General features: G+C 31.0%; 3 protein-coding genes across 3 annotated transcripts; 1 reads left to right on the forward strand and 2 right to left on the reverse strand.

Annotated features, from left to right (window-relative positions):
• Positions 1–1,446: 1,446 nt before the first annotated feature.
• Positions 1,447–2,181, reverse strand: LOC108820242 (RING-H2 finger protein ATL57). Its single transcript, XM_018593208.2, has one exon. It carries the CDS (start codon positions 2,179–2,181, stop codon positions 1,447–1,449), a length of 735 nt encoding a protein of 244 aa, XP_018448710.2.
• A 3,656-nt stretch (positions 2,182–5,837) lies between these two features.
• LOC108820243 (phytosulfokine receptor 2-like) lies at positions 5,838–7,339 on the reverse strand (the record flags this gene model as incomplete). The annotated part of the gene is given in 2 exon segments (XM_056994726.1): positions 5,838–6,324; positions 6,326–7,339. Coding segments are annotated over 2 exon segments (1,389 nt in total), but the record flags the coding sequence as incomplete, so codon positions are not given.
• A 2,893-nt stretch (positions 7,340–10,232) lies between these two features.
• Positions 10,233–11,593, forward strand: LOC108819476 (early nodulin-like protein 1). The gene is made up of 2 exons (XM_018592517.2): positions 10,233–10,600; positions 10,678–11,593. The coding sequence occupies exons 1-2, from the start codon at positions 10,417–10,419 to the stop codon at positions 11,439–11,441; spliced, it is 948 nt and encodes a 315-aa protein (XP_018448019.1). The 5' UTR covers positions 10,233–10,416; the 3' UTR covers positions 11,442–11,593.
• Positions 11,594–15,413: the final 3,820 nt, after the last annotated feature.

The following is a 15,413-nucleotide window of genomic DNA, read 5'->3' on the forward strand; positions in this document are numbered from 1 at the left end:
TATTTTCATATATTTATTTGACTATAATATATTTCAATTACAACAAAAAAATATCTATAAATTATATTTACTTATATAATATAATTTCTCAAAATCAATAACAATTTTTTACTGCTTATTTTTAAGAGATATTAAAAATAAAAATTGATTTTAATAGTAAACATCTTTTGATCAAATAATTACAAAATATTTTAGATTAACATAACACAATATACTTTAACAAGGTAGATATATTATATTTTTATTATTAAATCATATGTTTTCTTAATATTAAATTTGCTTTGAAATTTTATGTTTTAACCATAATAAAAATACCAAAGCAAATCTGAATTCATATTTTTAAGATTGTTAAAAATAAATTTCAGCTTACCATTAAATAAATCTAAGGCATAAATTATTTAGAATTTATAAAATATTTTACTTAGTGTTGATATTGATATGTGTTCAAGAGCTTCCAAAATAAATCAGTTACTTATGTATGTAATTTCCTATTGATCATTGATAAATATATGAAAATATATGCACGTTAAATGATAAATAATAAATAATTTGATATGACTTAACTATAGTAAAATAATTATATTTCAGTTTGAATTTCAAAGAATATACGCAACTTAATAAACTCACAACATGAGTAAATCGACTAATACAACTTATATCTAATAGCAAAGATTTAACTACAATAAGAATATATAATTTTATGGTAATAATTAATTTTATAAATATAATTATAGGATGACGATTCAAAACATATTAATAAATGGAAATAAAAGATTGAGCAATTGTTACAATTTAATTATTTGTAATATATATATATATATAGGCAGGAGACTTCACAATATCATCTTTATATTAATTTATTTAATTTGGAATCCTAAAGTTTAATTTATTTTTATTTTATTCTAATCACAATATATCTTAAGTTATAAATAATCATCCTAGAATATGTTTAGATATCTAAGACAACCAACCAACTAATATAAATTCAAATAAGAAATTTAATCAAAATTTTAATATATTTAGGATAAAAATTTATAATTGAATTTAAAAAAATAAATGCAAACGAGTATATCCAAATGATAACTAAATCGACTGTAAAAACAACAAAACTAACAACATATAACATATCTAAAACTGTAATATAACATTATTAATATAAATTATGCATATAAATTTTAAATTGATATAAAATTAAAAGTAAATAGCAATTAATTATTATATTATATTTACTTTATAAATATTTAGATCCGTGCTTGAACAAGGGAAACTCACCTAGTTATAACCAAAACAATAACACCTTAAACAAATTCATCACACAACAAACTTCGGTAGATCATACAAATTAAATCCAAAAGTCAAAAGAAATACATTGTCGTTGATATCTTTTATTGATAAATGATTTGGAAATCGTACAAAAACATCAGCAGTAGAACATAATTTTTAGAATTAATTTTTAGAACACAAACCATCATCTTCACATGGTAACGCGAACCTACACAATGGACAAACATGGTTAACCTTAAACCACTCCACAATACATTCATCGTCAAACTCGTGACCACAATCTAAAGTCACAATTTTTCGTCCGGTTTTAAACTCCTCCAAGCAAACTGTGCACCGATCAGCAGTTATTCTAGTCTTTTTTGTCCTGCAGCTGTCCGCATTAAAGCTGGTCTTTCGCTTTCTCTTGTATATTCTCCTACTTAAAGAGCTTACTCCTAGCTTACTTACGGGTCTAAACCGGATACTCCTCTCATACTCATCGAGTGAGGCTCGAATAGCCTCTTCTATTTGAGATTCATCGAGGTTTGATTCTTGCCTCAAAGGAACTACATCAAAGGTCAGCCGTATTGACAACGCGTAATGTGGAAAATATTCAACCGAGGAAGTTACTTCAATGGCAAGTTGGATAAGTATTTTCATTAGTACGATAGCATCAAGTTCATCGACTCTTGATTCTGTCAAGAAATGATAGAGTTCTTGTTTCCTAAGAAATTCTTCGTCGTCTTCCATGAGTTCTTTGCTAGATAATAAACATGAGAAACTAGACCGGTCTAACATCAGATCTATGTCCATTTGTGTGACGAACTCTGTGTAGATTAGGACTGTACCACTTTCTTGTAGTTCAGAATTTTTTTCGATTTGGTAATTTAACTCTGGAGTAGCTTCCATGATTTCCATTATGTGTATGTTGGACATAACAAAAAAAAAATGTGACTAGGAGAATTGAAAGTGGTATTGTATTTATAACACAATCGAGGCAGGATCCTATTTTTATAAGGATTTGGTATTCTATTTCTAGTTACATATAATTTCCTTTTTCTTTTTGGTTTCCTTTTTTTTTAACACTCTTTTTGGTTTTCCTATTTTTTGTTCTTTGCGACTTTGCCTACTTCTCTTTCCCTTTTGTTTTGGTAACTTTGTTCTTTCCCTTTTTCTAAGTTTCTAACGTTCCTTTTTTCTGTACTAATTAGCTTATTTTTTTCCCTTCCCCATCTATCTTATTAAAGCTGAAGTACAATTTCGGTGTGTTTGGATACTTGGATAAGAGTATTAAAAAAATTTGTTGTGTTTGGAAACATTGATTGTAATCTTTTAAAAAAAAATAGTTTGGAAACAAAGATAGTAGTATTAAATAGAAAAAATAATGGGCTTAAGTTATTAAGTCCATTATAAAAAAATGTTTTCAATATATATAAGAAAAATACAATACAAAACCAATTTGAAATACCAACTCAAATTATGGTTTTTATATTTCATATTAAGTTTTTAAAACATAATATATGTAATTATTTATATGATGATACGTATTAAATACTATTAATTACATGATAACTTATATGATAGTACATATAAAATACGATTAATTATATGATGAAATTATACGATATATAATAATGACTAAGGATGGGTTTTCAGACATCCATACGGGTTTGGTTCTGATCGGTTTGCGTTTCGGGTTTTCGAGGTCAAAGTTTCAGTCCTATTAGGATGTTTCTAAATTTTTGTTTGAGTTTGATTCAGATCTTTGCGGGTTTGGTTTGGGTTTGGATAACTTATTTAAATTATTTTTAAAGTTTTAAATCACTATATATTTAAAATTTCTCAAAATATATAAATAAAGTAATATATTACCTATAAATTTAAATAATATATGTCAGAATACCTAAGCTTAACATATCAATTGGTTTGATTTAAAAATTTGGATACGAAATCAATAATTATTTTAAGTATTTTTGGTGATTTGAGTATACTTTAACTATTTCAGATATTTGTTTTTGATTATCTATATATATTTTCAAGTATTTTAAACCAATTTAAAAGTATCATTCTTGATGTTTTATATACGTTAAATATAAAAATAATTAATATATAAGTATATAAATCTATTTTAGATAAATTCAGGTACACTAATACTTCGGTTCGGATCCGATTCGGTTCTCTAACTAACAAAATTTTGAATAATTTGAATATTTAATCAATTTATGTTCAGGTTTGGTACTATATTTACAGATTGGTATCAGTTATGTTCTTCGGATTAATTTTGCCAAACCCTAATAATTACATGAAAAACAAATATCATCATATTTTTTAAAATATACATCTGCGGAGGTGCGGAGATCAAAGTCTATAATCATTTATTTTAACAATAAGCCAAATAAATATGTTTATTGAAGAGCGAATAAAACAAAACTAGAGAAATACATAGTTTATCAGAGATACTCTATGTGTCGAATTTATTATAAAGAAAATTTTATTAAAATAAATAAATTCAATAATTACAAACAAATAATATATTTTATAAAAGTGAAAAATAATATCCGCGCTTTCGAAGCGCGGGTCAAAATCTAGTTACCTTTTATTTCCTTTTCTGTCAAGAGTAATGGTAAGAGAAAACATAATTACTAATAATGACCCTCGGCCTAACATATAAATCACTCATGAATCTCGGCCTAACAATGAATATCGCAATCTGTTCTTATGTGCTGTTGACAAAAATGAAGTACATGGCGGGAATCTTCTGCTATCAAAAAAGCCTTATTAGGGCAAGAAGAAACGTTAATATGACATACTGTACGTGTCTTCAGCTCAAACCAGATCCATATGTACTTCACGGCTTCAACAAGGTCTGTTTCCTCAGCTTTAAACATGTGTGATTCTTTGGTTTTGAAATGTGTTTGTAACTGCGAGTAAGCATGAATATTTTTTTTTAACGGCTTTCGTATTAATTTTTTTTTTTTAAACATACAACAACTTGAAAAAAAGAAAATACAAAATAGAACCAAACCAATAGCATTAAACTGGTTTACCAAACTGGAAAGGATACAGAAACCCCAATTGACGAGTAGGGCAAAAGAAGTGTCGGCCGCCACCGAATGTAATCCGCCGGAACCTTCCTCAGAAGAGGCACCACGTCGACTGCGATTTATCGCCTGAGCCGGAGCACCGAAGTTGAACAAACCGGAAGATGGAGCAACTGCCGACGGAAAGGAAACTGGAGAAGCAAGGCGACGAGAGCCACCAAACGCAACAGAGAAGCCCCGTAGAGGAAATGAAACCTGAAAAGAAAGGAGAGAAGCGCAAAGGGGATGAGGAAATCACCAGAAACCGGTTGGCTTCTCCGGTGCGGAGCAAGCGCTTGGGAAGATCTAGATCAGGCCCCGCAACCCACTCGCCTCCACCGCCTCCACGACCCACCGTCTCAAAACTCAGTCTGCCGTCCTCGAAGCAGACATACAAGCAGATAAGGCGTGCCACCGGAAGTCCAGAAACTGAAGAAACCCGCCACCTCAACGTCAAGCCACCACCCAAACAGAACTCGAACCATCACGCCTCTTAGCCAGAAAACTCTTCACCGCCGTGGATCTAGGGCCAAGAACCGAGGAGAGCTTGGGGTCCACTCGCCTGATCCGACCCCTCAGATCTGACTCGCGAGCTAGAGCCTCGGCCAAAAACCCCTGATCACCGCGCAAATCCCACCACCGCTTCGAAAACTCCACCCTACAAACCACCAACTATGGATCTAAACCATTTAACACAGCGAGAGGAGGATGAGATGAGACACAGAGAAGGGGCCCTCTCACGGCGAGAATCGGTCGAAACCGCCTGCCGGAGAGGCGAAACTAGGTCACCGGAAATTGCTCGCAGAGAGAAAAAAAGTAAGAGAGTGTACGTTAAATGATCGAAACATTTAAGTAAGCATGAATATATAGATCATCATCCCCTATATATTAATTAAGAAACATTTAAAAGGTTGTAACATGTATTTTTACTAATTATAAAAGAGACTTGATGGTGTGTAACTTTTATAATGTCAATTTAGTTTAGGTACGCTGCAGCGTAAAAGTTAATTGAATAATTTGTACATCCAAAATCTAATAGTTAGGAAATATTATATTAACCCAAAAATATAAGAAGCATGTATTATTTCCTTAAACATGCATACATGATATGATTAACATAATATGGTGGGGTCAGGAAGTAGTGTAGGAGGAGATAGAGGCCAAGATGTTGTAGGAATGATGGCCCTTCACGAAGCACTTAGAAGCGTCTGTCTTAATTCCGACTGGATTTACTCTGTTTTCTGGACCATTCGTCCCGGACTGTACAAAACACACATATCTTCTCTATCGTCTATTGTTGTTCTTTCTTACATCTTATTGTTGTTGTAACATATATGTTTTTTTTCTGTTATGTCAAAAATATTTTTAACATTTTGAAGATACTTTATAAGCACGTTACTGATTTGTTAGCCCTACACACACACGAATAAGATGATCTAAGTGCACCACCGTGTGTCACCTGAGAAGTATGATTCTTTCTTTTGCTGTGTTTCTATCTTGGATCAAGAAAAGTTCATAGCTTTACATGTATATCAAAAACCACTGATCTACACTCTTTCATTTCATTCCCAAAACTAAAGAAAGATCCTTTACAAAAGGGTTTGTTTCATTCTTCTTCAACAGACTCTACTGGAAAATCTTCAAGCCAAGCAACAACGTCTTCAATCAACGGTCTCCTTCTAGGGTCATGATCAATGCATTTGCACGCAATCTCCAACACCTCCAAAACCTCCTCCTCCTCCACATCTTCTTCACGTATCGTTGCATCAATAATCTCAGCTTCACGCTTCTCAGCCTTCATCCGAAACACCCGAGACACCAAATCCCTACAACCTTTCCCTTTACAAACCTCCACTGGTCTACTCCCCGTGACAAGCTCCAAAAGCACCACACCGAAACTGTAAACATCTCCTCTACACGTGGCTATCAAAGACTGGCTATACTCTGGAGGTATATAACCCAACGTCCCCACCAAATCAGTCTGTCACATGAGTATCGTACGGCCTAATCAACCTCGCTAACCCGAAATCCACAAGATGAGCTTCAAACCTGTCGTCTAATAAAATATTAGACGACTTCACGTCCCTGTGGATAACGTTAGGTTCACAGACTTTATGCAAGTAAGCAAGCCCACGCGCCGCTCCTTGAGCTATCTTCAACCTCACTTCCCATCTGAGAGCCGTACTACTCTCGTGCAGCCAATAATCTAAGCTCCCGGTCTCCATAAACGAGTAGATAAGCAGCCTATCGCTCCCGTGCTTGCAGTAGCCTTGAAGAGAGACGAGATTCTTGTGCTCAGCTCTCGACAGTGCTTCGACTTCAGCTTGGAACTCACGTTCCATCTGCCCGCAGTCACCAGAGAGCTTCTTGACCGCCGCTTTTGAGCCGTCGGGTAGATTGGACTTGTAGACAAGACCGAACCCGCCGCATCCTATAATGTTTGCCTGACTGAAACTGTTTGTAGACTTGAGCAGATCCGCTACAGTCAGGTCTTTGCATCCACAGCTATGGAAGAGCACGATCTTTGATGATGATGATGATAAGGGAGCTTCCTCGTCAACGTCGTTGACTCGATCATCAGCGTCTTTTCTCGAGAGTCTTAGTAGGATAACAGAGAGAAGCAGAGTGATCCCTAGGGCCAGACTTATCGCAAGTACAACAATGCTGCTTCTACCGAACTTTCCATTATTGTTATCATGACTACGTGAAGAGCCTTTACTCATCATAACATCGCAAGGAGAGTTAATGGAGCGACAAAGTCCCAAGTTTCCTTCAAAGCTCGAGTGAGGGAAGCTGTAGAACTGACCACCTGAAGGTATGCCCCCCGTGAGATGATTGTAAGCAACGCTGAACCTCGACAAGAAAGTGAGGCTCTGGAAAGAAGGAGGAATGGAACCGTGGAGATGGTTGTAAGAAAAATCAAGAAGCTCCAAGTTGTCAAGACCTGAGATGGTCTCAGGTATCGTTCCCGTGAAGTTGTTCCTGCTCAAGTGAATTAAGAAAATTGATTAGCCTTTTGCTTATATTTAATAATATATTAAATATAACTTTAAATATTTAAATATCTACAAACATGTTTTTGCTGGAAACCAGATACTCATTCCGTTTCTGAATAAATGTTAATTTGACATTTTTTCACACATATTAAGAAAGTGACGGAAATATATGTAATTTGTCATTAATTACACATTTCTGATCAATAGTATTTGAGATAAATAAAATTATTTATAAATCAATGCAGTTTGCAATTAATTTTCAGGTGAAAATAAGTATAATTTGCATTGAAATTGTAAAGTGATATTTTTTTGTATAACAAGAAAAAAAGTTAAAATGACACTTGTTATGAAACAGAGTAAATATTAAGATTTTGGTGGATAAACACATTTTTGCAATTCTGTCATACGATATTAAGATTTTAAGACTATGGAGGAAAATACACAATTTTTGGGTCTGGTGGAAAAATGCAATTTTTAGTTTTAACGAAAACCACAATCATGCGGTTATAACAGAAAATGATGTTTTAGTGATTTTAGCAGAAAAATGATATTATGGTCTCGTGGAAACACAATTTTGTAATTTTAAAAGGAAAACAAGAATTTGCGGTTTAGAAAACATGATTTTGCAGTTTTGGTGAAAAACTTGATTTTGAGATTTTAATGCGAAAATACGATTTTGCAATTTTAGAGGGAAAACATAATTTTCAACTTTAGCAAGAAAACATAACTTTTCGGTTTTTGTGGAAAACATGATTGTCCCAATTTATTAAGAAAACATAATTGTGTGGTTTTGGCGGAAAGATATAATTTTGCAATTTGGACGAGAAAACTTAATTTTATGGTTTTGTCGAGAAAATACGATTTACGATATTTTTTTTTTAAAAAGCAGACTTTAATGATTTTGAATGAACACATGATTTTGCAATTTTTGCAGAAAACTGGATCTTGTAATTTTTACAGGAAAATATAAAATTTTAATGGCTCAATTTTGTGTTTTTCAGAAAAAAAAAACGAGTTTAGGTGTTGACGAAAAACCTTAATTTTAGGGTTGTAGTGAGAAAATATGAATAAGTTTGGTCCAATTAAACAGCCAAAATATAATGTCTATATATGAGAAATTTAGGTTTGGTTTATTAAAAGTAATTTAGATAAATGATTTGGCATAGTAAAATTAGTTTAAAATTTTAGCCTGGTTATATATTTGATTTGAATTTATGTTCATTATAACATTTTATTGGTTTGGTTATGAATACCTCAATGTACACTACAATTCATTCTAATCTAAACCATTTTAACCTAATCCAATAAATCTGTTAACTCATCATGTCAATTAATCTATTTGTACTCGATTTTTCTATAGATTAAAATCGGGAAAATCGCATAAAAAATCTTGAGAGTGGCACTTCAAACATTCAAAATAGCATTGGTGTCATAAAAAAACCTTCAACTTGGCTTACTTTTTCATCAAGTTAAAAATTGACCTGCTGTACACAGGTAAAAGCGATGATGTATAGGTTTTTTTGAAAAAAAAAATTATTTAATTAATAAAATCAATAAAAATTAGAAAATTAATTAAAAATCAGATAACTAAATAAAAAATCCAGAAAGTAAATAAAAATTCAAAAAGTATACAAAATTCAGAAAATTAAATAAAATTTCAAAATAAGTAATATTAAATTAAAAATATAGAAAATTATATAAAAAATCAGAAGAATAATTATAAATTAATGAAGAACACAAAAAAAAAAAAATCATAATGCTTTTCTAAATTAGAAGATTATTTTAAAGAAAACAAATATATTATCGTTGACAATAACAATTTCAAACATATCACTGATGACGATGGTGATGGTGATTTTTCACATAACCATTAACAGTGACGTTTTTGACATCTCTCAAAAGATAGTTTTTGACATCATCGTTAAAAATAAAGGTAGATATGTCTATAAAGATTTTTCTGACAATCATCATTTAAAACAATATCTACAGTTTTAAAAAACCTTCACATATCTACCGTTTTAAATGATGGTTGTCGAAAACATAGTTATTGACATGTTTACCATCATTTTTAACGATGATATCGGAAACTATCATTATGAATATGTCAAAACATCACTGTTAATGGTTATGTGAGAAATCACCATCATCATCAGTGATATGTTTGAAATTGTTATTGTCAACGATAATATATTCGTTTTCTTTAAAAATAATCTTCTAATTTAAAAAGCATTATGAATTTTTCATTTTATATTTTTGTGTTTTTTCTTTAATTTATAGTTAATCTTCTGAATTTTTAATTTAATATTACTTATTTTTGAAATTTTGTTTAATTTTCTGAATTTTGTTATACTTTTTTGAATTTTTATTTAATTTTCTGAAATTTTATTTAGTTATCTGATTTTTAATTAATTTCTGATTTGGATTTCATATTATTGATTTTATTAATTAAATAATTATTTTTTTGGAAAAAAACCGACACATCATCACTTTTACTTGTACAGGAGGTCAGTTTTTTACTTGATGGAAAAATAAGCCAAGTTGAAGGTTTTTTATGACACCAATGCAAAGTGTTAGTCGAAAAACTTCAAGGTTTAAAGTGTTAGTAGGTGTCATTCTCAAGGTTTTTTATGCGATTTTCCCGATTAAAATCTGTGATTTGAATTTAATTTTTACCAAATTTTTATCCATTTGGACACCTATAAAATTTCCTTATTCAGAAGTAAATAAAAAAAGTTGGTAAAAATCAGAAGTTCAGTCATCTGTCATGGTAAATGGGTTAATACGGGAGTCAATTTCTCACACGTCTAAACATAAATGCCTTAAAATTTTCTTCATAACGTTCAAAATCCTAATTACATTGCCAAAAGTATTCTCTTTTATTAAAGAAAGAAAGCAAGCAGTGACCTGTCACAAATGTTTTTCCATTTCTATAAGATTCACAAATTGTATTCATCCTCTTTAAAGTCCCCTAAGCTTCTATATAATCACTACATAACTTTTCTTTTCTCCACAAATTACAAAAACAAACACATAAACCCCTATTATTAGATCTCCCTTCTAGCCGCTTCTCGAAAACCATGGTGGCCCTCATGAAAAGTCTCTGTTTTTCTTTCATCATCCTCGCTTCTCTTGCGACCCTCTTCTCAGTCGCTGATGCACGTAGGTTCTACGTCGGAGGTAGCCGCGGTTGGGTCATGAATCCACGCGAGAGCTACAATACTTGGGCTGAAAGAAACCGTTTTCAAGTCAATGATACTCTCTGTAAGCTTCTTTATTTTCTTGTGGTTTAGAATTTTATTTAATCTTTGGTACTGACAAAAAGCTTGAATACTTTGCAGACTTTAAGTATGCCAAGGGATCGGACTCAGTGCAACAGGTGATGAAAGCAGATTACGACGGTTGTAACATTAGGAATCCGTTAGAAAAGTTCGATAACGGAGAGTCCGAGGTTACTCTTAACCGATCTGGTCCGTTTTTTTTCATTAGTGGTAATCAAGATCGCTGTCTGAAGGGACAGAAGTTGATCGTTGTTGTCCTAGCCATCAGACATCCCAAGAAGGTTCCTGTTTCTCCGGCTCAACCTCCAAAAGCTCACTCCCCTGATTCTCCTGTTGCACCGGCGAAAGCTCCTTCAACTGCTCAACCTCCAAAATCTCACTCTCCTGTTTCTCCGGTGGCTCCGGCGAAGGGTCCGTCTACTGCCGAAGCTCCAAAGGCTCATTCCCCTGTTTCTCCACCGGCGAAAGCTCCGTCTACGACCCAGCCTCCAGAGTCGAACGCCCCTGTTTCTCCTATTTCTCCGTCTAAAGCTCCGTCAACGGCCGATTCTCCAAAAGCTCACTCTCCTGTTTCTCCAGCTGCACCGGCGAAAGCTCCGTCAACGGTCCAACCTCCAACAACAACTCAAACGCCTGATCATTCACCGGCTTCTCCAGCGCCTGAGAATACTCCACCGTCGTTTCCAACTCCTCCTCAATCAACTCCTGCCGACAACATCAATGCGCCAGCGGCAAGTACCAAAAATACAGCAAGTGTTGTGGCCGTTACTTCGGTTATGACCACAGTATTAGGTGTGGCTTTTACTGTCTTAATGTTCGCTTGAGTTTTTCGTGTTTGGTTTACATTTTTTTTGTTTTGTTGCTGAGTTTTTTATTTACTCTTTTATCTGTTTATTATTATTTCTCCCGAGTGTCGTTATTTTGTTGCATTATTGGACTTTTGTTTGTTATTAATATCGTTGCGTTGTTGTTCTAAGCCTATATCATTCAACTCTTGCATGATTTATTTATAGGTGTTTGTTCTTTTTTTGAATAAAAATGAGCATCCGATTTAATAAGTACAATATAACCTCTTTAAATTAATCATCGATAGATTAATATCTCTATAAATTAATTAATAAAATTTCATAGTCCCAAATTAAGTTTTTGGTTCAACTAATATCTCGATAAATTAATAATTTTTATAAATTAATAAAAAAATATAGTTTTGGTGTAATCCAAACATTATTAATTTATAGAAGTTTTACTGTATTTGGTTAGGGTTGGATTTGAGAATCATAAACATTTATTAAAAGAATTATGTAAAACAGCTTATAATTTAGAAGTTTATGTTTATATAAAACCTATAAAATTTTCGGAAGTCAATACCGATATTTTATTGGATTTGGTCTAAAATGCGGGAAACAAATATTTTTGAAAAACAATAATGTGTTGTTATAAGCATTATATGATTCTGACTCTTGCATGATTTACTTATATGCGTTTGTTCCGTGATTAAATAAAATGAACCTCCAATTTAATTAAAGTCTAGTCGACTTTTTAATAAGCATGATTCCCTGCCTAACGTTTATAATGCCTAATAGAGAATCTAGATTATTATATAGGCATCAGTTACAAAATAAAAAAAATACACTAGATATATTGTATAATATATAAAATATCATTAAAATAATAAAATTTAGATTATTTGATTATCATAATATTTAAGTTATTACTATAAAAATAGCAAGTGTCTTAAACGTCTACTAGATTTTTATCTGCACTTTGAAAAGCGCAGGATTTTTTTCTCAATTAGGTTTAAGTTCGGTCGTGATTTTATGTTTTAAAAACAAAGATATATAAAATTTATTCGTTTATGTATGAATTTGAGCTAAGATGCTTTGCTCTAGTTAGTTTGCATATTTTGTACATTGAATCGGTTCTCAATTAAGTTTCAATTGGTGCTCTGTAATTTGTTATGTTAAAATATATAAAAATTTATCTGATACATTTGTTTATTGTCGGTAGATTATTTTAATATTTTATGTTTGGTTATGTTAGTTTGGTTATTTTTCAAAGATGATTTATTATAAAACAATTTTCATTACTATAGTGAAAATCTGATATGGATTGTCGATATCAAAATCAAGATGAGTTTTTTCTACCATATATCTAAAGTGAGTATTTCTTGATTATTTTATCGTGACAATCAGATCCGTACTTTATAAGAAAAATTGTTTTCTATACATTTTAATTTGAAATATAAATATTTTAACCCATTTTCCGAAGCCGGAGAAATTTATGGTTGGAAATTATAGTAAACTATATTTTTCTATTTTTATATATATAATTTATGTTAAAATTTGTACATTTTATATAAAAACATCAAAGATGATAATAAATATTGTAACAAAGAAAAAAAGCAAGTTCATCATGTATACAAATAAAAATGTGACTATTTAATTCAAATTCTATGTGAAACTATATTAGGCAATTTAAATTTGATAAGATATATACTGATATTTGTTTGTTTAATGAATATTGTTTGTTCAGATTTTCTAAAGATCTCTTTAAGATATTTTAGGTCATTTAAATATTTAATAATTATTTTATTTCAGTGGCATTCATGTAAATAGTTTGAAAAATCAAAAAGATGTCTAAAATATGTCTACTGTTTTAATTGTATTGATAAACACTTCTGAAAATAATCGCAAGTGTCTAGCCTTAGACTTGTATAAACTTGTTCTATTTCGGTTTGATTATCCAAATTTTAAAACAGACGGCAAAACTAAACCCTGGCGGCTGCTTAATAAGTTTGCGTAAAACACTGATAAGTGCAAAACCTCTTCTTGTTTGTCGTAAGTTTTAGAAAGAATTCTACGAAAAGGAGAAAAGCTTGTTACAAAAAAAAGAAAAGGAGAAAAGGTTCCAAATCAAGCCGCGGCGATGATCACGAGTTTTATTGGATATGTTCACGTAACAATTATTTTAAAAAAGTGTAGAGCCAAAAGAAAAGAATCGTTGGTATTTTTTTCAGAAAAAAAGAGATCTATGGCTGGCCATTTTTAATAAACATGTCATAATGTGGAGGTGGGCATAACCCTAAGCCAAAGAAGGGTTTGATTCCACATAAATGAAAATGATAATTAATGTTCACATTCAAATACAATATTTTCAGTAGTTTATGTTCAAACAATAATGAATTTCAGTCACTATCGCCTTAATTGCGGGTCAAGATGATATATATGAGATATACCAAATTTTAGCAAAAACAAAAGATGATATATATGAAATATATAGGTCGTCGATTACACTCATTCTAATTTCTAAAAGCCATGCGTCGTTTTGGAAACGTCCGTAGTTATCTTCTAATTATGGTGACTAGATATATCCAGAGGAAAGAGGACATTTCTTAGAACTTTCGCGACATGTTTTATCGCTTTCGTGTAAAACATTTGAAACATTTCATATCGAATTGAAAAAAATGATAGACAATTCCAAGAACTATCTGTTTATGGTCTATCACATCAGTCAATATTTAATAATCTATCATTACAACTTACAACAATCATAAGTTTCAAAAAAAAAAAAAACTTACAACAATGAGCCTGAAATGAAAATTTCCACCTTAGATTTGAATACTATTGGTCACCGAACCATATTTCTAGAATTAGTTTTTGAGCTTACAAAATTTTTGGAATCCCCCAATTATACCAACAATATTTATTTATGTCATACTCCCTCAGTTTAATTTTAGCTGTAGATTTATAAATACACGTATATTTCCAAAATAAAAATACAATTACCTATATAATTAACCATATTTCAACTAATATAAAAATAAAATAAAAAATCTTATTAATAAATTTGGTATGAAAAACTCTAAAATAACACTTATTTTTTTTTTGAAACGGTCTTTCTTCGTAAAACGACAGTTAAATCAAAACGGAAAGAATATTAAGAACAGCTTTCAAGAAAATGCTGACATAAAAATTACAATCTGTGGGCAGTAATCTTTTAAGACTTTAGAGAGTACTAATTCGTTTCAAAATTAATTTTTATTTTAGATTTTTGCATACTGATTAAAAAACTAGTGAAATAGTTAAAATTTTTTTTATTTGACTATTATAATTGCACAACATTTATTGTTTATATTAATTTAATTAGGGACAAATAATATCAATTGATAGAAAATATTGCATTAAAATTATATAATGGAAAGAATATTAAGAACAGCTTTCAAGAAAATGCTGACATAAAATTACAATCTGTGGGCAGTAATCTTTTAAGACTTTAGAGAGTACTAATTCGTTTCAAAATTAATTTTTATTTTAGATTTTTGCATACTGATTAAAAAACTAGTGAAATAGTTAAAAAAAAATTTATTTGACTATTATAATTGCACAACATTTATTGTTTATATTAATTTAATTAGGGACAAATAATATCAATTGATAGAAAATATTGCATTAAAATTATATAACGACACTTATTTTATGTCAAATACTTAACGTTGCAACGATATTTAATTTGAAACAGGGAAATACGAAATAAAACTGTATTTAAAACCTTAACTCAACTGAACAAAATTTCAAAAAAAAATTGTGGAAAATTAAGTTGCTATTTTGCTAACTATTCTTATTTTTATGAATTACCAAAAAAATGGATCAATATTCATGATCGATTTAAAAACTAGAAGTTTCGTCACAACTTGTGTGCGTCAACCTAAATGTTTTTGTCTACGACACTTTTCCAATTGAATTAAACACTACTTGCTTATAATTCTCAAACAAATGCATACGAATGAGTCAGCTGCA

The sequence above is a fragment of the Raphanus sativus genome, chromosome 9 (genome assembly GCF_000801105.2).
Source record: "Raphanus sativus cultivar WK10039 chromosome 9, ASM80110v3, whole genome shotgun sequence".
Lineage (NCBI taxonomy): Eukaryota > Viridiplantae > Streptophyta > Magnoliopsida > Brassicales > Brassicaceae > Raphanus > Raphanus sativus.

Coding starts and splice junctions, on each gene's coding strand:
- LOC108820242 (XM_018593208.2), bottom strand. CDS start 2,181: ATGGAAATCATGGAAGCTACTCCAGAGTTAAATTACCAAATCGAAAAA.
- LOC108819476 (XM_018592517.2), top strand. CDS start 10,417: ATGGTGGCCCTCATGAAAAGTCTCTGTTTTTCTTTCATCATCCTCGCT. Junction 10,601..10,677: donor TCAAGTCAATGATACTCTCT/GTAAGCTTCTTT, acceptor AATACTTTGCAG/ACTTTAAGTATGCCAAGGGA.